This window comes from Ambystoma mexicanum, chromosome 7p, assembly GCF_040938575.1.
Source record: "Ambystoma mexicanum isolate Mex_15411 chromosome 7p, UKY_AmexF1_1, whole genome shotgun sequence".
In the NCBI taxonomy this organism is placed as follows: Eukaryota; Metazoa; Chordata; class Amphibia; order Caudata; family Ambystomatidae; genus Ambystoma; species Ambystoma mexicanum.
The window spans coordinates 266674191-266700038 of record NC_090939.1 but is presented as its reverse complement, the minus strand read 5'-3'; the positions used below and the strand labels follow the sequence as shown (position 1 = coordinate 266700038).

The following is a 25848-nucleotide window of genomic DNA, read 5'->3' as shown; positions in this document are numbered from 1 at the left end:
ATCAGAGGGGACTGCTCGGCCATCCCATTATTCTCACCCTAACTCGTCTCTTGTTCTTGTATTTACTCCCAGTCAGTCACATTGTCCCGTGGAGTCCATCAATGTGGCTACCCCTGCCTCACTGTCCAGCCTATAACTCTGACCTTTCTGCTCCCTTATCGCCTACCCTACTTCCATCCTCGTCTTCCTCCAATATCTCCCTACCAGTAGCAGTACTGAGGCTGATCATGCATCTCATGAACCACCACGGTAATCTAGTATATGCCCCTATCCCACCTTGCTGGCAATCCAGAGCTCACCATCATGGCTTTTAGATAATTGTATCCTACCGTGTACCTTACTTCCCTTCCTCTCTGGCACCTTCCACCACTAACCAAACTCTCAGACAAAGATCCTCTCTTGTGCTGCTTGACACTGTGCCCTCTGGAGATGGCCATCATTGCCACCCTCACCATTGGCCGTTGCCAGCATTACCAACATTTCTTTCGTCTATGCGCATAAGCACCTTCCCTTTTCACCTTCATCCGCCCCCATTTAGCGCATTGCGCGTAGGACGTAGAGCCCAAGAATCACTCATCCAAAAAGGTATATAGTATTCTCTCCTATGATCGTGATATACAACATAATGCAGATTGCTTTCTCCTTGACATGTCCAACATAGGCAACATAGCAGATCCCATGTATTGCTCATAATTCCTAATGGTTCATTCCGAATTCTCTGTAATCTTTATATGTGATTTAACCCTAGAAGAAATGAGGAGAAACCAATCAAACAGGTTCATGCACTGTTCATTCCCATCCCAAGGAAGTAGATTCTGTTGATGCTGCTACATGTTATGTTATGTTACCTCGCATTTATATAGCGCCTTATGTATCATTGGTATGACCTCAAAGCGCTAGTAGGTTGAACGCCCTCGGGAACTGTAGTTCAAGACAGTAGAGAGAGAGAGTGTCATATGGAGCACGGGCGCACCGGATATGTGTGCAGCTGGTGTGGAGCTGCTTATTAGCGGTAGGTGTGGTGCTGAGGAAATCAGTTGGAATGTGTTCAGTCTGGGGGTGGACACCCAGACTGAGTTCTGGCTGTGTTAGGCCTGAGGAGATGCCTAAGCTAGCCGGTATGTGCTCAGCTAGCTGTGTATTAATAGGATGATGAGGTGTTCCTGGGGTCATGTTAGTATGAGAACAGCTAGGCCGAATCTGTCATAGCATAGCTGTGTTCTAGTTGAATGATGGTGTATAGGGGAGAGTAAGCGTAGTAGTGTGATATGGTGGTTATCAGTAATGTGCCTGCGGCCAAGCACGAGAGCAGGACAGGGGGCGTACATAGCAGCATACATATATAAAGCGACAGGGTGGATGGAAGGATAGGGTAAACATGTGATACAGATAACATGGGGATACAGGTACATAGCATAAACATAGAATAAATATGAGATGCAGACATTTTTAGAGCTCTATCCACTCAATCCATTCTGTCATTTCCATCCACTCCATTCACTCTATCCTATCCTTCCACTCCATCCACTTTCCATCTGTTCCATCCGTTCCATCGACTCCATCCTTTCCATCTACTCCATGCACTCATCAGTTCCATCTACTCCATCCGTTCCATCTGCTCTGTCCATTCCATCCACTCCATCCACTCCGTCCACTCCATATGCTCCATCCACTCCATCCTTTCCGTCAGCTCCATCCGTTCTATCTATTCATCCATTCCAACCACTCCATCCGTTTCATGCACTTCATCCGTTCATTCCATTTCATCCATCCCATCCACTGCGTCCATTCCATTCTTTCCATCTGTTCCATTCGATCCATCCTTTTTCCGTCCACTCCGTCCACTCCATCCACTCCATCCTTCGTCCACTCCATCTTTTCTATCCACTCCATCGGGTTGATGCGTTCTATTCACCCGTTCTATCTACTTCGTCGTATCCATCCACTTCATCCCTTACATCCCTTCATCAGTTCCATCCCCTTCGTCCGATTCAGTACACTTTGTCTGTTCCGTACACTTCGTACATTCAGTACGCTTCGTCCGTGTTAGACATTACGTCCGTGCCATCTACTTCTTCCGTGTCATCCACTTTATACGTTCCATCCACTCCGTCCGTTCTATCCACTCCGTCCGTTCTATCTACTCCATCCATTCATACCATCAATTCCATCCTTTTCATCTGTTCTGTCCCTTCATCCGTTCCATCCACTGCATCCGTTCCATCCACTGCATCCGTTCCATCCACTGCATCCGTTCCATCCACTCCATTGACTGCATCTCTCCATCCACTCTAACTAGTCTGTCTGTTCTATCCACTCATCCGTTCTATCCACTCTATCCGTTCCATCCAGTCCGTTCGATCATCCACTCCATCCGCCCATATCCATCCACTCATCCATTCCATCTACCTATTTATCCGTCCTTTCCATCCTTCCATCCACTCCATCTGTTCCATCCACTCCATCCGTTCCATCCACAAGATATGGGGGGAATTTTAATTCGAATAGTTCTTTTGCAGTCAGGGGACCACTTCCATTTGTGCTACCCTGCAAAAAGGTCCCCTCCATGCATTTTTAACATTTTCAAAGGCGTAGCGGTAAGGGTAAAACCTTATATTTCCACTATGTGTTTGAAAAAGTGAAATTACTTCAGCAATTAATGATTGCAGGAGGCTTTCACTATGGATTCCTACGCAATATGCCTGTTTTTAGTAGGAATCATAGAAACAATAGGAATCCATTGAATTACCGCCAGCATGAATATCCCATTCTGGCAGTAATGCAGGCATACTTGTTAGGTGGACTAGGAAAAGTAGACGTATGTGTTAAGTCCACTCCAATCCCCAACTCCACCTGCCAAACGAAAGAAATCTGGGGTATCAAAAAAAGGGGGCGTGAAAGTGTACTGACACTTTTATTGCCACGTTTCCTGATCTGCCGGACTAGGAAAATGACCTCCTAAATGCTCTATACATGACATGCTTTTTTTGCTACCTGCATAGTGCTTCAATGCCCTTTGGAGCCTGGCCGGCTTTCTATAAACCCTAATATGTTTATACAGTATTGCCCTAATGTGCATTAAAAGGCTCCATTCCAAACACATTTCACATTTTGCCATGAAAAATCACTGATTGCAATTTGTGATGTGTGTCATGTTATTTGGTACCTGTGACTAATTTTTGCCCCAGTCCGATCGTGAGTGGTGCCGCAGTGTTGTCACACACAGGTGAAGAACTTCTACTGCTCCCGAAAATGATTTAGCGTTATAGAGCCCGTCTATGGCCTTGATGAAAGTTACGCGTTCCGAAGTCCGAGCTAAAGGGCCAAGCACAGCAAGGGCATTTTAATGAGGGTTGCAGGCCCATAACTCAGAATACGGCCTGAGGACGGGTCTACAAAACTATTATGTTCTGTATTAGGGACTAAAAAAGGGGATTATGAATCTGCCAGAGGTGTTTCCACAGAATTGGCTAGGTTGGCGTGAGAGCACATAGCTAAGTGAGGATGAGTCGAGGAAGAGGCTCCTACCAAATACTGTGCCGGGCTGCGTCTGCCAGGCGAGGCATTGGAGTGGTGGTGGTGGGGAAAGGAGTCAAGGCCTTGTGACGCCTGCCAGGTGCAGACCTGTTACAGCATCTGGCGCCCGGTGGAGTTGCAGTTCTGAGTCACGTTTGCCAGGAGAGATCCGGGATAAAGGATAGGAGCAGCGAGAGCCGGCCAGTGAAGTTTGCGTTCCCGGGCTTCATTTGTCAAGAGTGGCCTGGGTGAGGAGGGAAGCGGTGCGGGTAGCAGCGCTATCGCTGGGGTGCACCTGTGATGACAGGAAGTACAGAGCTGAGAGCCCTGCTGGCAGCGAAGGCCATGGGACCAACGCGCAATTCCCCCATTGGTCTATTTTTGGACTATACAACATTTTCGAGCTCCATCGTCCCATATAGCCTGCAGATTGACCAATTGGGGAACGTTGCCAAAGTTCCATTGAATATAACCCACCTTACACCCTATATTCTTGTACTGTTGCTAGCATGCATGTCATCTGTGACATGCATCATGTTCCTCCAGGATCTCACTCTGGAACGTGGCCCTCTTTGTCTCTCACTCAGGCACTCTGTTCTGATCTCCAGAGTCCAAGTATCGCCCCAGTGCTCCTCGAGAAATCCCGAGTCTGGGTGATCTTTCCCAGCTGGAAGTCTCAGTGCTTCATGGACTGTACATCACCCACATTGCCAAAAGCAGTCAGTCTAATTCCATCTCTATCTTTTCATACACAAATGCCCCCTAGTCCAGCCTTACAACGCAGCCTGGCCTCAACAATCACTAAACCGTTAGGGACCTACCATCCGATTCAGACGACCACGACCTTACTCCACGGAGTGGAAATGCATGTGGTGTCACAGTTTATATTATAATTAGAAGCATAAGGTGCCGTGTGAACCAGACTTCATTCCACAGTACACTCACTGCAGCTACCTTGCAATGACCACAGTTCCCAGGGCCAGGGTAGCTGGCAACCCCCACTGGAAGGAGTTGGTTTACACACTAATGATAACAGTGCATGGATTAGAAATTAATATTTTTTTTATTTTGAATAGCGGAGATGCTGTAATCTCAAGAGTTGTCCGCCGAATGGTATGTGAAAAACGTACCTCCCTAAAGGTAAAGGTATAAAAGTGCTCCTTAAGAAACACACTCTTGCTGTCTGTACAGGGTACACCTTTTACACACTGACTCGATTTTCCATTGAGCTTTCTTCTTGGAAAAGGCCTTTACATCAGGATGTGTTTTTTTTAATTTATTTAACTTTTTTTTAAAGGATTCAGCCAAATCTCTGCAGATGGGATATCATATGTGGAGACCTGTATAGAAGTACCTGTGCCATAAACCATGGTTGCGGGGATGCAGGAGATGTGCACTGGTAGTGGGACCACGCAGAGCAATCACAGTCTATGTGCATCTGGCCGGGTTGGGTGCGTTGGTCATGCCCGTGCTGGTGAGTGTAGCGTGCCCTCAGAGGTGCATCTGGAACCTTCACACGGAAGTGTTTCGTGAAGGCTTCCTCTAAGCTGAGCAGAGATGTAGGTGTCCTCAGATCCAGGGCAAGGGAGTTCCAATGGAGCGGTAGCGGGAGAGCAAAGGATCAGAACCAGGAAGTGGTGTTTCGAGTTGTGAGGCCATTGTGGGGTGAACATGGGCATAATTTTAGACTGGGGTTTGTATCTGGACCATGCACTGTTGCGTATCGCGCGAGAGACAGCTACTATAAGAGGTTGGTGGGGAAAGCTCTGTGGAGGATGACCAGGGTCTTCATGGAAAAGTTGAAGATTAAGCCAGAACAAATATGGCCAGACATAGGAGAATGCAGTGTTACACATCACACTGTGCATCAACATCTACAAGGGAACGTGATTTGGTTATTTGTATTTTCTTTACACACCACTGCCTTAATAATTGGATTAATTCAATTCTTTATATTTCTTCTTTTCCCATCTTTTGCTCTTTGACTTATTCTACTACGTATTGAATCTATTCATGATTTATGTATAGCATGATTGTTTAATGTGACATTTTCAATATGTTTGCATAAAAACAACTGTTAGGGCCTTGAAAAAGACCACCAGGGGTCGAAACGCGTGGCGGCTATAACAGCATAACAGCTACGACGGCAAAACAATAATTAAATCAAGAAACTGGTCTTACTTAAAGACTCACGGTGCTTTACAATATATAGACGGGATGATCCTGCTAGACGTCAGGAAGGGAGGTTGCACGTGCTAACACAGGCATACATTGCAGAGGTTCTACACATTGTTGTGGCATAGGGCATAGCCACTGGACCTGTGCACACGCAGCAGTCCCCTAAAATATACTATTCAAACTGACGTATTCACCCAGCGCAGAATCAGGTGGGTCTATATGCCCAGCCAGATGCAACAGAGGTTCAGCTTGCTGATGGCCCCTGTATTGATCAGCGTTCAAGCAAAAGAAAATGCGAAATGAAAAAGGATCTTTCCTATGCCGAGTACTTACAATGGGGCCGCTGAAGAAGAGACGAAGAGAACGCCAAGGTGTCTGGATGAGAACGCGTGGGAGTGAGAATAGAACAATAGAAGGGGATGCTAGAGGAGCGGTGGATGAAGGAAGGAGTGGATTCATGCTTATGCAGAGGGGTAGCAGAGTGCCAAACAGGGGTAAAGTACTTGCCTGCATACTGGCCGCGAGACATGTTGAGGAAGGAACAGGGTGTCGTAAGAGAATAGGTGGTTGGAAAAGCCACAGAGGTGATGAAGGAGGCAACAAGGGAGTGAGAGAAGAAGGCACGCTTCACAACAGAAACAAAAGAAGAAGGGGATGCCAGGTAAATCTAAACTCCGGTCATACCTGGAAAGAACCGATATAGATAAGAGTACAATTAGGCCGGGGTCGTGTCGGCTTCTTTTAGGTGAAAGACAGAGTAACAGAACTGTATTTTACATGGACCCTAATGCATCCAAGTAGGACATGTATTGCTGTAAACCAGGAGGTGAAAGCATTCAATTCACATCCAAACCACAAAATATTACAATATATTTATTGATTCTAAGAAATTCATAATAATCCAATTCAGGATTATAAAATGCAAACAATTAATATATGTATTGATGAAAAAGGAAAATGAAAACATTGAAAAACCTAACACATTAATTACAAAATACAAAATCAATTCAAATCTGGAATCAAATTGTGCATCAAACCAAGAAAAGAACAGCCAACATCTCAGAAACTCCATCCTCACTTCACTCATAGCACATCACCATCCTCACTTAAATGACATAAGCTAGTACATACAACAAATCATAACAGTGAAAAAACAAAATATATCACCACTGAAATACTGATAAATGTGTGACAACCGATTAACAAAAACTACATGTACTGAACTGCAAGAGTATAAACACAGTTAAATACTCTGGTTAGAGTCACTACCTAGTACCAATAAATCATTGGTACCAATTGATAAAAGTGAGAAGACTCAACATGTTTCTTTCCCAATCCGTTAATAATTAGATGAGCGGAAATTCTTCAGGGGTTGAAAGGCGTGGAGTCTTCGTGAGGAAAGCAATCCATAATCATCGCTGATACACTAATTTTCAGTGCTTTGAAATTTCACCTTAACAAGTGACAGAAGCGTACAAAAAATGAGCATAAGTTAATTTAATGTACTGGGCTCATAATACAACAGCACAACTCTATTAATGAGCTTCAGAACAGAGTTCCGAGTAGAACCATAGGTGAAGCAGGGGAAGGCACCTGTAGAGGGAAAACATGACCCATAAGAACCGCCCACCCCCGCTCAGAAGAGGGAGGTGAACCAGGAAGGTGCCATGAGCATGAATCCGTGGGTAGGCCTGGTGTTTAGCCCAAAGGTGCAGTGAACCATATGAAAGGAGAAGAATGATCAAAAAGGATCAATACGGAAGAGACTTGGTTTGTCCTGGACAACAACGAGCAAGATTGAGGTGTGAGAAATATTGTTCGTGGACAGGCAGTGGGTAGGTCTATTGAAACATTGTTTCTTGTTGATTTGGAAAAAAAGAAGGGGACAGATAGGGGATATAAGTTAGTGAGGATGCAAAAGTTGTCTGATTTACTTGTGAGTAGGAGGGGAAGGAATGCTTTCTTGAAGCAGGGATGGAAAGGGCCTATGATTATTCTGCGGTTTAAGAGCTGAGAGAGGTGGAAGAGGGTAGGAGAGGATTTAGGATTTGTGCAGCAAAGGGACCAAATAGGGAGTAGGAAATAGTTGCCAAAGTGCAGGATGCAGGCGACATCAGAGATCAGTGGGTGATAAAGGAATGACAAAGGTGAGATTGCAATGAAGGAAAGGGAGAGCTGAAGAGGATAAGAAGGTCCAGAATTGCGTAGAAGAAAAATGCTGTGAAGTCAACAGTCCTGAGCGTGGCTTCAGTAGGAGTTGTGCAAGGAAGAGATTAAAGGCTCGTGGCTAGGGGCAGGAGGAGTGTATGGCTTTGGCTCCACACTGCAGGCGTCCCACATCTGTTCATTTGTTTCCTGTGCTTGGATGTTTGAATTAGAACGGCAAAGAGTGGACTAATGGCACCAGGTAGACAGTGCACGTTTGTCATGAATGAGTGCCAAAGGCATGCTTTGCACTGAGGTTAGGTTTGGTAGGTGGTTTTACACTTTACAAACACCCTTAGTGGTACCCTGCTCTTATTGCTTGATCTGCACATCTGAGCTCTCTCAAGAACAGGGCAGGTCCCAACCATTTGCTGTGTGAAAGCATGGGTCTGAGCCCTGTTCCATCAGCCTCTAGGAATGGATTATTCATCCAAGTCCTCATCACCTTTAAGAGGGCCTGCATCACATACAAACCACTGATGACCAAGACCCTGTCATAACCTGGATGAGAAGGTAGCTATCTCAGGAGGCTTAAGCACCAATGGTAGCCAATATCGGCTCTACAAAGAACAATGCACTGACAGATCAGGGCATACGACTGTTGGCAACACTACCTTCCATACACCCTCTAAATTTACTGTGTGCCCAACCCTCCGAAGTCTGCAGCTTTCTAGCTATGTTCACACTGTGGGATACCCTACATACACATGTGAAAACATGGGCAAGAGAAGTGTGCCTTTGTGGCACTCTCGAAGTTAACCAGAATCCATAGCTTGCATGAAGGGGACTTCTGGGCCTTTATCGTATGGTATTATTTGCCACAAAATGTGTATAGTGCAACATTATCTCAAACGAGGCATCTTGGTGCTGTCCATCAATTTGTTTATATTTATAGGCAGTGCTGAGGCAGCTTTCGCATGGGACTCAGAAGCCGATGATTGCAGTCATCCTAACCATAGCTCTCCCCTCGTTAACCCTGGGTAATATTGTCTAATATTGTCTTTCGGAAGCCATATCATGCCCAGGGTCGGGAAATATATTATCATGTAAAACAGAATCTCAACCACTATCCGCTTGAGAACTTGTGGGCCTCATCACGAGTTTTGCGGTAACCCTTAAATCCGGCGGTCGCGCTATTACCTCCGGATTTAAGGGTTCGCCAAATAAGGGCTTCGGCGAATTTCTCCCCAGCTCTGAGCCGGTGGTAAGAGCGCGAAAATTCCCCATTGAGCCCAATGGGTAATGGGGCATTCCCGAATGGGCTCAGTGGGGAATGGGACATTCCATTAGCGCCAAACCCGTGATCCGGTGCTAATAGCGCCGGGGGTTTGGCGGTAGGGCTAATACCGCTGACGGTAATACTGCCGGCGTTAACGCCCAACTCGTGATGAGGCCCATGTGTCGTAAGGCCATATCCAGCCTTTGCGTCAATGCAAGTGCAGCATTTACACCTGTCGCATGCAGCGTGAAACAAGAAGAGACAATTAAACACAAAAAATAAATACATGCATTTGAGTGTGACCCGCAAACAAATATATGGGCCTCATCACGAGTTGGGCGGTAACGCCGGCGCTAATAGCGCTGGCTCTATCTGCCCTACCGCCAAACCCCCCGGCGCTATTAGCGCCGGATCACGGGTTTGGCGGTAATGGAAGTCCCCATTCCCCTCTGAGACCATTCGGGAATGCCCCATTCCCCATTGGGATCAATGGGGAATTTTCACGCTCATACTGCCGGCGGATTTCCCGCCGGCGGTATGAGCGCGAATTTTCGGCGGATTTCCCCCAAGCTCAGAGCTGGGGAGAAATCCGCCGAAGCCATGAGTTGGCGGACCCTTAAATCCGGCAGTAATAGCGCTACCGCCGGATTTAAGGGTTACTGCCAAACTTGTGATGAGGCCCATAGTTTGCGGCATGGTGCATGTGGCACCCTCTATACTTTTAGAAATTGGATGTCCTAGAGTATGCTAATCGTGTAAGCTGCTGCAGCCCAGTGAAATCATTTTGCACTGCAATTTTCTGCTGCATCTTAAAGTGTGAAACAGTGATACTATTTCAGCGTCTTCATATTAGAATACATTGGGTGCAGATGAACATGCACAGTTATTTGGTTATGGGGATTTTAGAGATTGATCATCGGAAGTGCAGGCAGACTATGGGTTTTACCTGTGACATTCCTAGAAGGATTAGCTCACTTTTCCCCAATGACAACTTTGCCGAATTCGGTTGTGCCGTATTTTGTTTGCTGATTTACTTTAGCACAAACAAGTATATGGTAAATTGGGGTAAGGTATATGATGGGGAGGGTTGTAAAAGGGAGCGTGGCGTGGTCTCACCCCGCTGTTTGTGCTAAAAAAGAAAATCAGCAAAGTTGCCATTTGGGGAAAATAGGTTTGGCAATGATATGATATGGCATTTATAACGCGCCTATACACTAGTGTTTCAAGGCGCGACAAGGCAAGGGAGGGGGAACAGAGGGAAGACAGAAAACAATCCTACTAGGCCAGGTGTCATTCAGATCGCACAAGTGCGTGGGAAGGGGGAGGGGACAGTGCAGTACATGGGGAAAAAGAATAAATAACAATAAGTAACAGTAAGGCCAGCAGGTGGCAACTGCAGGTGTAAGTGCAGGCATCAGGTGTCAAGTGCTGGTAGTGGAACAGTAGGGATACAGAAAACAGTCCCCAAGTGCGGGGTTGCCAGGAAGGCAGTCCAGGTGTGCGACTGGCAGGGGAGGGGATCTGGGCACGGAGTTCATAGGGTAGCCAGGTAACCAGTGCAGTTTCAGCCATGAGGTCAGCAGGGGAGAGGAGGAGAAAAAGCAGAAGCAAAGAGAAAGGTTTTGAGGTGCTTGCCGAACCGGAGATGAATCTCCTCAATTTTCAGGGAGGCTGTTCCAGAGGGAGGCCCCAGCTGAGGAAAGAGATCTCCCACCAACTCGATGCTTAGAGAAGTGACTGACCCTGAGGCAGTTGGAGGCGGAATAGCGAAGAGCTTGAGTAGGGAGATATTTAGGAAGAGAGAGTTGAAGGTATTGAGGCACAAAACCCCAGAAGGCCTTGTGGACAATGCAGAGGGTTTTGTACATAATCCTCGCAGCCACTGGGAGCCAGTGCAGAGATTTCAGTCCTGGAGAGATATTATCCCTGGCCTTGATGCCAAGGACAAGTCTCGCAGTCTTGTTTTGGATGAGTTGCAGAGGGCGGATAGTAGAAGCAGGCAAATTTAGAAAGAGGCTGTTGCAATAGTCCAGCCTAGAGAGAACCAGAGCTCTGGAGACAGTGAGCTTCTGGGGGAAGGAGAGGAAAGGAAGAATACCTCTGAGGAGGTGCAGCTGGTAGTGTGACTTCATAGAGACGTCAGAGATGTGAGGAGAGAAGGAGAGTGTGGAGTCGAAGATGACCCCGAGATTATTGTTGGTCCTTCCAGAAAGGCTGTTTTGTAGTTTGGGCAGTCTGCCTGAGAAATTACCGACCGTCAGCAGCGGGGAGAGGGTGGGGATGCATCTCAATGAGATCACAAAGAATGCTTGATCTATTGTGATCTTTGAAGTAGAGGGGTTGCATTGTGGTGAACACTACTGAGTCTAATCCAATAACTGCTAACTCAACCAAATCAACCACACCCTCACCAACAATTCCAACACACAAGATCCATCGAAGACGAGAACCAACGGAGCGAAGCCCTTCCTTCTGTTGAACATGCTAGATCTCACAGACAGTAAATACTCCATCCATAGACACAAACATTTCTTTTTTTATTTTAATGATTTTTATTGTTAAAATATTGATTTTGATACAGATATCAACAGGTTACAGACTTTGAATAAAACAAGAACAACAGAGACATGACATAGTAATTGATTTTGATCCTTTGTAATAGTATTTCTATAAGGCTAAATCATTTGTTAAATTCACTTGCGAATGTAATATGAACTATAATAGATATAAACCGCATTAATATAACATGTAGTTTAGAATTAATTATATCACAGGTCTGCAACGAGTGATTTATATATAGTGAAAATAGATATTTGGGGGGAGACGTACCGGGAGACAGACTAGAGACATATAAGGATAAGGAGGGAAGAGGATAGGGGGGGGAATGGGTATATTGGATTATTTCATCAAAATAATCTAATCATTTCAAACATTATCAAGTTCTAGCATTTTTGAATAAGTATGGCAATATAAATAATGATGCTAATATAAGAATGTAAATTTATGTACCATGAGCAGTTGCATTAAAACAGTTGAGATACCTGGTGAAAAAATACCATTTAGCTGACACAAACATTTCTGTGGAGAATCCCAGCATCCAATAACTTAATCACCCTGAAAGCTATCCACTTTGTACCAAGTGCACTCGTCACCGTAGCTAAGACAAATTGAATTGATATTTTATTTAAATCTTCAACACCATCAAACATTGTGCAAACATCCTAACATAACCTGCAATACCTCACTCCTGTGACAAATTCATTGCAATCAATGACTTCTCCAAGGATAAAATAAGAAAAATCAGACAACACATTGACAGCACCAAGCTAGTAAAAAAAAAAACACCAACCCCCACCCCATGTCAAGATCAGACAAACTTCAGGATCATTACCTTTGAAGAATTGGCGAACGTATCCATAGCACTAGTTGCCACCACCAATGAATGTGGTTTTCATCACCAAGAATAGCTTTGGAAATGCATTTACACCACTGCTCCATATCATTAGTACAGGTCTCAGTCAAGGCATGTTTCCTATTGCATTGAAGATCGGTCAGATCCTCCTCTGATGAAGAAGCCTTGGGCACAGACAACTTGCCAAACCACCCACCCACCTCACACCTTCTTTCATCTAAATGATCATCAAAAAGCAGTCAGTCTTCAGTTTCGTGAAATGATCACCAAGATCAACTTCACTCAAAGCAAGCAATCGAGATTACAGCCAAGATATAGCACAGGGACAGCCAACATCCAGGCCACCATCAATACCCTCCTCTTGATAAGTAAAGGTTGCATCTCCCTACTGGTTCTTCTTGATCCATCATCCACCCATGATACTGTTGACCGCAAAGGGCTTTCTTACCATCTGCACTGGGTTTAATGACTTAATTCTATGATGTTCTCCTACCTTACGGATAGAAAACATCTTGCCCAGATGGATGCCAATCATCTGCAGTCCCTCAAGGCTCCATTCTTTACTCAGTGTTTGACCACCATGGGTTACCTCCTCGCTAACCATGACATCAAGATCCACCAAAATGCTGACAGCCCCCTGTTCTATCAATTACATCAGTCAACTTAAACTTGGCCTCTAACTCATTAAATCATGGATATCAAGCACCTACCAGAAGTGAACCCTGCGGAGAACGAATATGTCCTCCAAATGGGATCTACCAAGCATGTTCAAATCCCAAAATGGCTGTTGGAAATTAAAGTCCTCTCTCCTCAGCCCACATGCAGTGCTAAGGCTGTTGACTTCAGCATTGACAATTACCTTTTCTTCAAAGCCCACATTGCAAACAACACCAAGATAGCTTGGTACCATTACACCCTCCTTCACAAAGTCAAGTCTTTTCGACCTGCCACACACTTAGGAACCATCATCCAAGCTCTGGTCCTTTCCTACTTGGATGGTGCAATGTGCTTCTTACTTACCACAGCCCCACCTCCTCCCTGGCCTCCATGAAAGCTTTCCAGCCTGCCACAAATCAAACCACATCCCTACCCTTAGATAGATACAAGGGTTGCACATTCAAGCAAATGGTCCGTATCCCATACAAGGGCCTGAGAAACAAAATTTCACTCTAAGCAGTCCACTCTTTATTTGCGTTTACTTATCTGTGGTTTTTGTGTCAGTGAATTGCTATCATTCGCTCACATCTTATTTCTGGCTCTGTTCTCTTGATTTTCTTCTCATCTTTCCATTCTCTAATGTTCCATTTCATGGTCTGTCGATTCTTCCTATACTCTTCCTTTACACTTTGACTTCCTACAAGACTCAGTACTTGGTCCTTTACTACTCTTCCTTTTTACTATTGCTCTTTCTTTTATATTTCTATATTGGATTATTGCCCACTCTCTTCACCTCAATTCATCTAAGATGCAAATTATATATGACCATTAGAGAAAGAGCAAGGGGAAACTCTGCTAACTACATAAATAAACACCAGCTGAAGCAAATAGACAGTATAAGAAGTATTGAGTTCCATCAGCAAAGCAGAATTAATTTACTCCATAGCAGTTCAACTGTTGCCCAGAAGACACATATGCCCCAAACTGGATCCAGTAAAAAACATTTGTAAATAACCAACTGGTGTTTACCCAAGGCTGATCAATGGGGTTATGTCGATGTGTGGAGCATCTACCCACTACACTGCCATGTTATGGTAGGCTCTGAAGCAAATACGTGTGTTCCCTTAAGCTGCACACCTGGGGCAAATGAGCCGCTTTGTAAATCGGGGTACCCCAAGGACACGAAGTAGAATTGGCTCGAGGACTGGGCATGGAGACTCCTTTTGTAAATAAATAAGCAGCTTGAGCCCATTATGGATTTCATAGATCAATGGCCTGTAAGAACATGAGACACAAAGCCCCCTCCATCTAAGGTTCAGTCATCAAACTGGCAGCCCATTGGTGCAAAAAAAGACACGCAGGGGCATTTTGCGACCCTAGGTAAAGATGCATTTTGTCACATCCTCCCCTGGCAACTGGCCCAGATTTGCTGAATGTAGCCCGTTGCCCCACAGGGCCTGGCTAGTAGGGGCTACCTGATTGTCCTCTAAGGGAATACCTATGTGTAGTGGGTGTTTTATTTGTGTGTGTGGGTGTGTGTGTGTGATTCTGGAGTAAACCATCCGGCCCCCCATGGGAGGCTGAGGGGAGGTACCCTGGCGTGAGGTAGTCGGATAGTGTGGCAGCTGCGCTGAGGGCACCTAGTGAGATGGGACCACCCACAGAGGGGCCATGGCAGATATCGGCCCGCCCGGGGGGCCAGACATGCCCGCAGTATTCAGGGCCCAGGCAGTGTGCCAGGGGCTGCCTGGGCCAAACAAGAACAGCCCAGCCCAGGAAGAGTGTGTGGGACGGCCCAGACCAGGCTGCCCAGGCATGCCTCCAATGGCCCGCCTTGTGGCCAGTCAGGTAGGCGCTTCAACAAAGTTCTCCCGTACTGCGTATGCCAGGTGCAGCCCGGGCGGTGAAGAGCGGAGAAGCCCCAAACAAGTCCAGGGTTGGTCTCACCAGCCAACCGGGGTGAAGATGAGGAGGGGGAATTCCCGGGCTGCGCCGTTGAGCAGCCCGGGTGAATGAAGCCCTGCACCGCCCAGAGAGCAACTGATGTGAAGGCAAGTGGTCTGCCCCCTGCATCTAGCAACGCATTGCTGAGGGGGAAGTCCAGAAGCCTCTCCAAGACTGCAGGCATGTAGTGGCGATCGCGGTGGCGTCCCTTGTTGCCATGGGAATGCACCTGAACCCAAAAGGCCCGGACAACGGTGATGCCACTTGAAGATAAAACGGCATGTGGCCCACGCGTGTTGTGGGCGGCCCCCATATTAACAGGGTCACCCCGAAGAGTTGACAATGCCTCGAAGGTGCAGCAGTGATTACGGGTGGTCCCCCCAATCAACGGGGCCTTCCCAGAAGAATCTAAGGACTGCAGGGTGGTGACAATGGACAGACCCCCACTCACGCACAGCTACATAAGGACAATCTGGCACTGTTCCTGGTGGCAGCCTTTTACTGCCCCGCCCTAGAATCAAAAATAGGTAATAAACCAATGCTCAATGAACCTGATAAAAAACATTGTCAAAAATACAACACTGTTAAACTAACAACAGACCAGAAGACCCTAAAGAGGAATAGAAACAACAAAATAAAAACGTTTTCAGTATAACATCATCAAATGAGGAATTTGTGTTCTTTATTAAATAGTTGGGTGCCCTTACGCTTATATGACTTTTGTCACCAACGTCTCTGCACTCTTTCTTGTAAAGTGCTTTCGGTCAAATTATCAACCGATTGCAATTTTTCTTGGTCTCCCTGTTTATTTCCCAGTGGCAGTGTAGAGACAACGACACAGGGAGATAAGTGGCCACGAAACTGTTCCAAGTACACACAGATACCACAAATAAATGACACAATTCTGCCTTTTCTTCTAGCTCACATGTCTGATTCGCCTGTGTTTACCTTTATAGACTTCTAGCACGACAGATCATACTTTAGTAATCCTGAATGCAAACCCCCGATTTCTCTCTAATAATAGATATTTGCAACTTTCTGAAATTTGAAAAAACAGGTGCTAATTCCATACAAATTGAAAATAATTATATTAAAGCAGTTAAGGCCAGTGAAGGCCATGACGTGTTTTACAGAGGTCGGGCAAAGCTGTATGGAGTAAATGCGGACTTAGTATTTTGCAGCTTTTAATTGTTAATGTTTGAGGCGAATTGTATGTTTTGTACTGTTGTACAGCACTCCGCCAGCCACTTGTGTCAAGGTACAGCATACATGAAATGCTGTAAATACATTTGATCAATTAACACGTTATCTCAATCTTTCCCCGTTATAGTCAGCAAAAAAATGAAATTTCCAGTAATAAAAAATGGGCAAACTCGCCATTAAATTCACATGAGTTTAAAGCAACTTATTTTGCTCAAATCCCACATTTTTAAAACGTTACCAAACCACTGTGAAGGAAAACTAAGATTAAAACATATTTCAAATGGGTAATGTGAAAGTCACAGATCGCGCCATGATTTCACAATGTGTGCGTCATCGTCAATTCTGTTGGGAATCAGCCACCAAAAACTGGATCATCCGGATTCTCGGAATAAAATACAGACCCAGTCTTCTAAATTGGCATTCCATAAATCATTATTCAACCTAAGTTTTTGTGTACATTTTAAAGGTATAAAAATCAATTCTAAGTCGCCATGCCGTACGGGTGCCCACGGCTATTAAAAGCAAAATCAAAAAACTACACGCATTGAGCAGGCTGGAACCCTCGGTTGCAAACTAACACTGCATTCACTGTTGAAATCTGAAAGGCAAGACAGCCACTCGGCTGGCGGAAGCAACACAACAAACAGGAGGTGTGTTACTACTGCACACCACGGATAAACAAACTAGTTTCACACGTTCTCTCAGGAGCAGAGAAGTACTCACGGTTTTGATTTGCTCTGCGAGGACGTTTCATGGGCCGTCTTCAGTTTATGGGGGCGCGCTGGCCAGTGAAAGCTGCTTTTTGTTTGACAGCCTGGTTAATCTGCAAGGCAGGATGGAATGTGTGTCTTGCACTCGCTGTTCTCTTATGTTTTCTGGAGGCCAATGGCCCATGTGGTTACCATGTCAACCAGGAAGAGTGCCCACACAGCCTGCTAATTCATTAATAACACAGCAGGGCAAGCACCTGTCTTTATTAGCTCTCCCCTCGTCTTTACTCCACTTGGGTAGAAGGAAACTAGAACGCCTCGTTTACTTCAAAGAACTTTTACAATGTGGCGTGCAACTCGTCGGATTGGAATACCTGCATGCTGTTCAGCCTAACGATTGAAATGGGCGTCAAAGTTTATTTTGTTGTTAATTTGTAAACCTGAATAGGTTTGGCAGTCTAGATTGAAAGGCTGTGATTTGTCTACAAATGGTATATCTACAAATATACACGTTTTATTCAGATTGTTTAGGGTTTAAGAATCCATGGAGCTGTTGTTAAATTGGGTTTTTAAAACATATTCAAAATACATATTCAGCTTCCCCCACCGAACAAAATCAACTGTTTTATAAATGCAGTTTCTCTGGGGCTCATTTGATGGTGCCCAAATCACGCTGATAAATCATGCGTAACCGCCTTACACTTGGCTATCTACAAATGCGTGATATTGAACCACTAGTTTCCACGTGTATCCCACCCATATATAGACAAGCCTATGGTTCTCTCATCAGGAAATGGCGGCGGTTCCACTGCGCGCACGCGCGCCCACACACACATACAGTGACATCATGAAACATCACTGTGCATATTAAATTAGCAAGCCGGCAGGCATGAGCGCCATGTATGCTCAGAGTACTTCACATAAGCGCAGGTGTTTTATTTGGCTCTGCCCAATTCTATGGCATGACAGGAGGCTTCATATTATGCATTTCCATCTTTACTCTGAAACCACAGCAGCAAAGAAAAAACTTTACAAACAAAAAGTTTCAACAACAGAACTAGATAAGAGTTCAATGTCCATGCATGGGGAACTCCCCAAACCATCATGGAGGACAGGTCATGCCCTGCAGGGAACCAATGAGCAGGGACCCTCCTCTATATATATCCATTACTCTAACCCCGACCCCTCTTTCTTTGCTGCTGACACCACAGAGCTAAGTCACCCCTTTCACTTGTGTCTTACATGTTAGTCAGTGTTTGCCATATGAATTGGTGTTGCATATATATGTGTGCCTTGCGGCTTTCACTTTGGAAAATTGTGTTTCCTTATTTTAAATTTATTTGATGTGTTATTTGAACGGCCACTTACTTTGTGGCGTCTAACAGAATTAATGGGCCGCGAGCGTCCGTACTTCTTCCTGCAGTATGGTTCCTTTTATGGGTTTGGGGCGCCGGCAGCGCCGAGCTGTGTGTTTATTTTACTTTCTTTCTGAGATAATGCGAGCAGTCGCGTGTGCCCTTGTGGAAGCTAAAGCTTTAGCTTCAGGCCTGTCCAGCGTGATTTATGTACAGAATGTCAGCTGTGCTGGGTCTTTGAAGCCTGGGCTTCAGACCTCCTGTGCACACCCTTTGTTTATTTTGTTTATTTTTCGCGTGCTGCCCATTTAGAAGCTGTTGCTTACAGGCCTGTCACGCGTGGGTTGGTGTGCCTAGTGCGCCCAGTTATGTTTTCTTTTATTTTGAGAGTCTTTGTCAACGCGGGTCTTTCAAGCCTTTGCTTCCGCGCACACAGCCAAGGGGTAGGGCTAGCCACCAGTGGCTCAAATGGTAAGTGCTTGGTCTTGGAATGCTGGAGACCTGAGTTCTAATCCAAGGTCTGGAACGTCCTTGGCATGATTTAAAAACGAAATTAAATCTTTTTATTATGAATGTCAAATTTTTGAATTTATCAATAAGGGAATTTTCCTTTCTTATACGCTGCCCTGACCCAGGGGTAGGGTTGAGCAGCGCTCGGATACCTGTGGGTTCGTAGCGCTATATATATAATTGCTGACTTATGAATGCTAAATTGTTCACTTCATACCAAATGAGATAAAAGGGGTTTTTCACTTTAAAGTAATCCTTATGGGAAAGGTGCAGGCTTCCACAAATGGGTCTCCCATTTCAATCCCCATGTGCGCCCTGGCAACAGCTTTGCTTACTGAATCGCAGGTGAGGGGAGCGCCATGCACCACCTTTACATTTTAGAAATGAAATACAAAATACTACAAGGTGTCTCACTATTTTTGGGTATCTTGCGTCAGAATTTCAGCACATTTATTTTGAGTGCCGCTGCCTGCTCGGCTTCAGGTTTCACCTGAGTTTGGATGCGAGGGTTGTTCCCTGGCGTGCTGCTGACTTCCATACCATGCTCGGGTAAGCAGCTTGTGGTGCGCTTGCTTGGCGTATTCCTTTGACACAGCAATGGTTAAGCTGTGTGTGAAGCATTGCTGCTTCCCCATTGTTCAAACAACTATTTTGTTTGTTTTATTTGTTTTCTCACTTTATCCTTCAAAGAAAAGACAGGGGTTGGTGGAGGAGGTCGTTAAATGACCTAGAGGGGGCTTCGGCCTTCCTATCCAGCCATCATTCAGGCACAATCCTGTACTAGAATGATATTTCATGTCCCTTTACGGGGGAAAAGAAATGTCTGCTTAATTACCCCTCTCTCTCTCTTTTTCCATTAGGTAAGTTCAGGACAACTAGGTCCGTTTTCCTTTAGGTTTCTCCTCCCCTGAAGGGGTTAAGTTCGCTGGTTAGGGGGTGTACCCACAGGTCTGGTCTGTTCCTCATATCCTGTTTTCTTAATATATATCTCCCCTAATGCATGGTCCTTGGTTTCTGTGTCAGTTAATTTGGCGGACCCTACTTGCCTTCATGAGGCGTTAAGAACCTTAGCCTTCTTCCCTCATCAGGGGGGCGGTCTTGGGAGACAGTGCCATCCTCTTGTTTTGTGAGCTAACCCTCTCAACATTGATTGCACAGTCCTGGGTATCCTCCTTTACCCTAGGGGACACAAGGGGTAGGACCCTACGAAGGAAGAGGGTATCTGGGTTTTTTAGGACATGTATAACCCAGTTTGCTCAGCTGGCTAAAGAGGGATGTAACCTCTATGTTCACTATTTGATGTGCAAGTACTGGGCTACTTGATCGAGATCTGTTTGCCTGCTCGGCAACGATGGCGCCTCAGCTCTTACGGAGCGGCGTAGTTACCCGTCTTGTGAGAAGGGATGGCTCAAGGGCAACACATTCCTCTGAGAGGTTAAACTATACAATCCAGGTTCGGATTATAATACTAGCACTTGAAAATGTGCGGATCATGAAGGGCTGGATTATAGGAGCGATTGCCTGCTCGGCTTCGATGGAAAACCTTCACGGCCACAGGATGACCTAAGCCCTTATCCGTGCGATTTCATCTCAAATTATTATTGAACAGGTGGCTTTATTAAGATCTTGCCCCTCAGGAGAAGGGAGCAGCTCCTTTGGATGTTTTCCTGAGTCTACCTATCCGGTAGAAGGTGCATCAAGAAGTGCGCACAGTTACTCCTCTGCTCGAGGGGCTTGAGCATGGTGTTTTTTGTTCCTTTGGAGGGATTGTGCCGACAGCAGTCCTGCTAGTCATAGGATATCTCCTGTAATGCCTTTGGTGTTCACTAGGTTTTTCGTAGATGATGTTCATCTCAAACCCCTGGGGGTTGCTGTGGGTTAACAAGGATTCTATTTGTGCTCTTCCTCTGTCAGTTTTTCCCTTGCCCTCATTTTAAAAGGAGCAGTGATAACAACCTCCCTCACGGTTTCTCAATTATGAATGAGATAAATATGCTCTCACTAATTGGGAGTGGACATATAGGATACTTCTAACAATAAGTATTTTACAAGTTGTAACATATATTTGTGGCACTCTTTAAATGGAGGTATTGTTATGCTCATTGTTTCCTGTCTCCTGGCAGATGGTATGGTCGTATTAGACCTTGAGTGTTAGTGTTGGGGGGTTTCCTCCATTATTCCTCCCCTCAGGAGTTTCTGCGTCAGTTCTACTGATGGGTTCACTCTTATCATTGTCCCTCCCTTTCGGTTTGGCCTTTCCCTTCAGCCCCTGGTGTCACCAAGTTAATGAAGAAGGTGATAACTCACCGAGGTTCCAAAGGTTCTGGCGTGTGTGTGTGTATATATATATATATATATATATATATATATATATATATATATATATTTGCTTCTTGGATACAGTTAGAGATGTCCCTTCCGCAATCACAGAGTTTGTTCTTGGTTTTAGGCAGGTCATTATAACTCTGCATCTTATCCTTTGGGATGATAGACTGTACTTAAGTAAGGACTTAGCAGTTTTCTCCCCCGGAAAGGGTGATTTTTTCCCTTAGCTAGTTAACCTAGATGGGCAGAGGGCCAGCTCCTTCCGTGTCATTGTTCCAAGCACCCTGTGAGAATCTATTGCTCTCGCATTTAGATCAGCCTTTGGAACAGTTACCTAACTCTGTTACACACAAGAGCCTTTCTCTAAGATCAATTCCAGTTAGCTCCGTGACTGGAGCAACATATTGTCAATCAGGATGTCGGTCCGATAACTCAGCAAGTGCATCACTCGCTTTAACATCTGTGCAAAGCCTGCTGATGCAGGATCCAATGGGCAGAGCCACACTCAGCCTTTCATACTTGCAAGATCGATAAATGAGCTCCACACACCGTGTGTTATAACAAGCAGGGCTCAGATGCCTGATGGTTTGTAGCGCTTTATGAAAGCTACATTATTAGCTCTCTCTTGGCCTCAATCTGGTACGGTTGGAGTTCCGATTGGGTGATCTCTTTTCCTTGTGAGAAGGTGGATGCCAGTCCACTGTCTTCTGACGGTTCCTCTGGGATTGCTCGGTTCCTTTTGGGGCCTTCTCGGGAGGGGGCTGGTTCCCATCCCTATAGCATTTTACGGTGCATGTTGTCTAGTGTCATCCCTATCCACCTTTGTCTATCTCTGCCCGTCACTTCTCTCTTATGGTTCCTCTGTTATTCATTAGAATATATTTTAATCTTTTCCTGGGGCTTCAGAAGTTCTTTGTGCAGTGCACTATCTGGGTCGTCAAGGACTTTTGGAAAGCCTTTAATAAGCCTGTTTTCTTTTAGATGGCGGCTATTCAGTGAATGGGTATGTGATAAGATTTTGCTTCTGTTTCTCCTTTAACGGAAATAGGTTGTTCTGGTAGAACGGTCTACAAAGGCTTCTTTACATGCCAATGATTGCATTTTACTGCCATTATCGCAGCGAATCATGGTCGCTAAGGGTGGAAACGGTGGTTGGGAGTACTTGGTGCGCGGGACCTTCAGGTCCATTGGTTTTGGGGTTCCACCTTGACTAGGTGTTTCTTATCGGCTTCGATTATATCATATGGTATTACCACATCTTTGTTTTTTCAAGTAAGGATTGTCTGTGCTACAACTGTTTTCAAAGTTATCCATGTGGAGTTTCTTTCCTGTTAAAGTACATCTCCTGTTTCAGCCCTTTAGATATGGACAGTGGAATGTTCTCCCGGGGGTCAGGATTTATTGCCAGATTGGGTACCCATAGGGTTTCCTCCATTTATTATCCAGGTCTGGCTCATTTTCTAATGTATACGTTTTTAAGTGTTTTTAAATGCTTAAGTTGGACTTAACCCCTAAATACCTCTCAGCTGCTTTCCTGTGGGAACATTATTGCGGGGTCTCTTACCCTTGGGCCATATGGATTAAGTAGATTTGCAGAGAAAGGGAGTTAATTGCTCCTTGATCCCTCAATGGAAGATGCTATAGTGTTTAATATGCTCTCCTGGGGGAGGGAATTGTCAAAGCAGCTGTTTGGTCATGGGAATAATATTTGGAATAATCATTTTATTTTATCACTAGTGTATTGCTCAGGTTGGGATTTGGATTGTGATGCAAGGGCTTTGAACTTGCATAATATGAAGCCTCCTGTCATGCCATAGAATGGGAAATCCCCCTCACTAACGTGACAGGGGGTTTAGATTCTATTAAAGACAGGAGGCAAGTATTATCCCACCCACCCTCCCTTTGTATTGGCTGTTCTGCTTACACCCACCCACCCTGTTATATTTCATATTGTTTCAGATTTGGGTGAGAAGTCCTATCCAGAAGAACTTCGTCATAGATTCAGGCTGCGGGAAGGTTGAGATCTCCAGTTTCGCTAGATCCTTTCTCCGCGCTACGCAGTTCAACCGTTTCATTGGACGTCTGGTGCAAGATAGCTGCAGAAAGAGAGGTTGGGGTTAGAGTAATGGATATATATAGAGGAGGGTCCCTGCTCATTGATTCCCTGCAGGGCATGACCTGTCCTCCATGATGGTTTGGGGAGTTCCCCATGCATGGACATTAAACTCTTATCTAGTTCTGTTGTTGAAACTTTTTGTTTGTAAAGTTTTTTCTTTGCTGCTGTGGTTTCAGAGTAAAGATGGAAATGCATAATACTCTCCTCCTGTCTTTAATAGAATCTAAACCCCCTGTCACGTTAGTGAGGGGGATTTCCCATTGTCTCGTGTAGCCTGCAGGCCGCCTGAGGCCCTTGTCCTGTTCCCTTCCTCCTGTGTGCGCTGTGCCTAATCTGAAGGCTACACCCCTGCTTCTTGAGACCGCTGCCGCAGTGGGATTGCTAGGGTAGGGCGGGGCTACTGGCCTCCCCTGCAAACTGTTGTACCCCCCTTTTTGCTCCCCCTCCCTAGGGTCAGGTGAAGACCTGCCCTGGTAATGTTGCCAAGTCTGCTTAAAGTGAGCTTGTTGACTTTGCAGCAAAGCCCATTACATCTCACAGCTGAACAGAGCTCCTTGACTGGCCTGCATGCAGCCCTGCCCTTTAATCTTGGCCTTAATGGCCTGCCGTTACATCTGTGTTTTATGTCTTATCTGATGGGTTCTGTATTCCATCTGAGAGACTCCGAACAGATGGCTTACCTAGTACATGGGTATACACTTACAAGATATTTGAAGTTACACAAGAAAGCTTACTTTTTCAAAGTTAGTAATTAAGTCTACTACTTTAATATGGGAAATCGGATTACTTTATTGGGATAGTTAAATGTTCTTTAGTTCGAAAGTCTAGTTCAGCAGTTACTGGCAGGAGTCTGCTTTCACTGGCAATTGCTTCTGTGATCCTGGCAGGAGGTGCCTATTGAACTCAAGGAACTCACGGAGCGAAGTTGAGTTGAAAGTCGAGTTCAGCAGTTACTGGCAGTTAGCGGTGATAGCGGGAGATAGAGGGTGTCTGTCGCCCTCACAAACTCAGCACTGGTTTGGTCTATGCTCCCATGAAAACGGCTGCTAGCCTTGCTACTGATTCTTGTTGCCAACCTGGTAAGCTTGTCATGGCTAATACTTGGAACGCTCTGACCATCCATAAGTATAATTTCACGCACGCTTACATTCTGACGTCTAGAGACTTGATGACTGCGGGCCACAAGCGTTTCAGTCAATTCTCTAAGGACTAAAGGGAAGACTCCCATAATTTCCTGAGACCTCAGTGTTAGCTTAGTGTGGACGTTAATTGTGAAGTGGAGCGGCGGAGGTGCACGCTCTTTGTAGTTGCTCAGTCCGTTCATGCTGGTGCTGTAGCCTGGCATAGACATCTTCTGAAAAAATGTAAGTAGAAACCATGTTGAAACTCTGTTAAGTCAAGGTTGTAAGCAACCCTGTGTGAGTTGTATACCCTAAAGTCATTCTATGCTGCGCTAAAGTCAAGCCGCTTCTCTTAGATACTGGGTTGTGCACGTACAGTCGTGTGTGTAAAGAAAATAAGAGCTAAAGCTCCACGACGATGATTACAGGTCCCTGCACCAGAGGGAAAGGAAAAAGCGGCTAGAGTTGGCCTCCGATTCTCAACTTCTTCCTTCAACTTTTTTACCTCCTGCAAATCTAAAAAGCCACCTAGACGACTCTGTTTTATTATCACAGAACATGAACGGAACAATAGCTCCACCATCTGAGGAGGCCATGGGTGATGTTCATGCCAGGAAAAATTTGACAATATTGCTCTGTCCCTCGGTTGAAACAATAAATGAGTTACACGCAGTTGCAGGCGGGTGTTTGGAAAAGTCAATCAAATCTCCAATTCAGAATGCTGCTATTGCTTCTGTCACCCATGTTGAAAACAGTCCTGATAATGACTTACAATCAGTAAAAGTTATTACTAGACACCTAAAATGTTGCCCTCGCAGGAGTCTGACTGTCTCAACTCCCCCACACTTCAACCTTCTCTTCAACATACAATGAGAGATAACCTCAATTGCAATGATACCCGAATAGGAGGCTTCTCTCATCACATTGATTTTGAAGGTGACTACGCCTATCTGGAAGAGGTATTAACTCGTCCTGACTCTTCTGACTATGCCATCTCGACTTGCCCAGAACATATTAATTCTGCAACACTACAACTAGCTCCTCGTTTACTGTCTAACCATCAGCCTGCAAATACTTTAGAAAGTCAACACCTTGTACTTGCAACTCGTCTCGCTCAAGACATAGCCGATCTAAATGCCACCATGGCGAGACAAAGAAGAGCCAGTGAGTATGGCTCTATCAATTGTTCAACGCCAAGGCTGAATGAAATCTTGCCAGGAAAAGAAACAAGCATTAAATGGTGAGGTCTTGACCTAAAAGCCCATCCAAATGGAATCGGAGTTCAATCATGCTGTGTCTCTTAGCATAAATCAAACAGTAGCGCTCAACTCACCAAATTTGGTTGCCAGAGAAATCCAGGAGCACGAGGATTCACAA

At 45.2% G+C, this 25848-nt stretch overlaps 1 protein-coding gene across 4 annotated transcripts in view; it reads right to left on the bottom strand.

Annotated features, from left to right (window-relative positions):
* EPCIP (exosomal polycystin 1 interacting protein) overlaps window positions 1–17322 on the bottom strand; it is a 242383-nt gene extending 225061 nt beyond the window's left edge. For all 4 annotated transcript variants that reach the window (XM_069636331.1, XM_069636332.1, XM_069636329.1 and 1 more), the window contains exon 1: window positions 17058–17322. Coding sequence is in view for 1 of the 4 variants with exons in the window: in XM_069636328.1 (XP_069492429.1) it covers window positions 17058–17088 (31 nt within the window). In the remaining 3 variants the exon portion in view is untranslated. The remainder of the gene's footprint in view (window positions 1–17057) is intronic.
* Between the last annotated feature and the right edge of the window lie 8526 nt (window positions 17323–25848).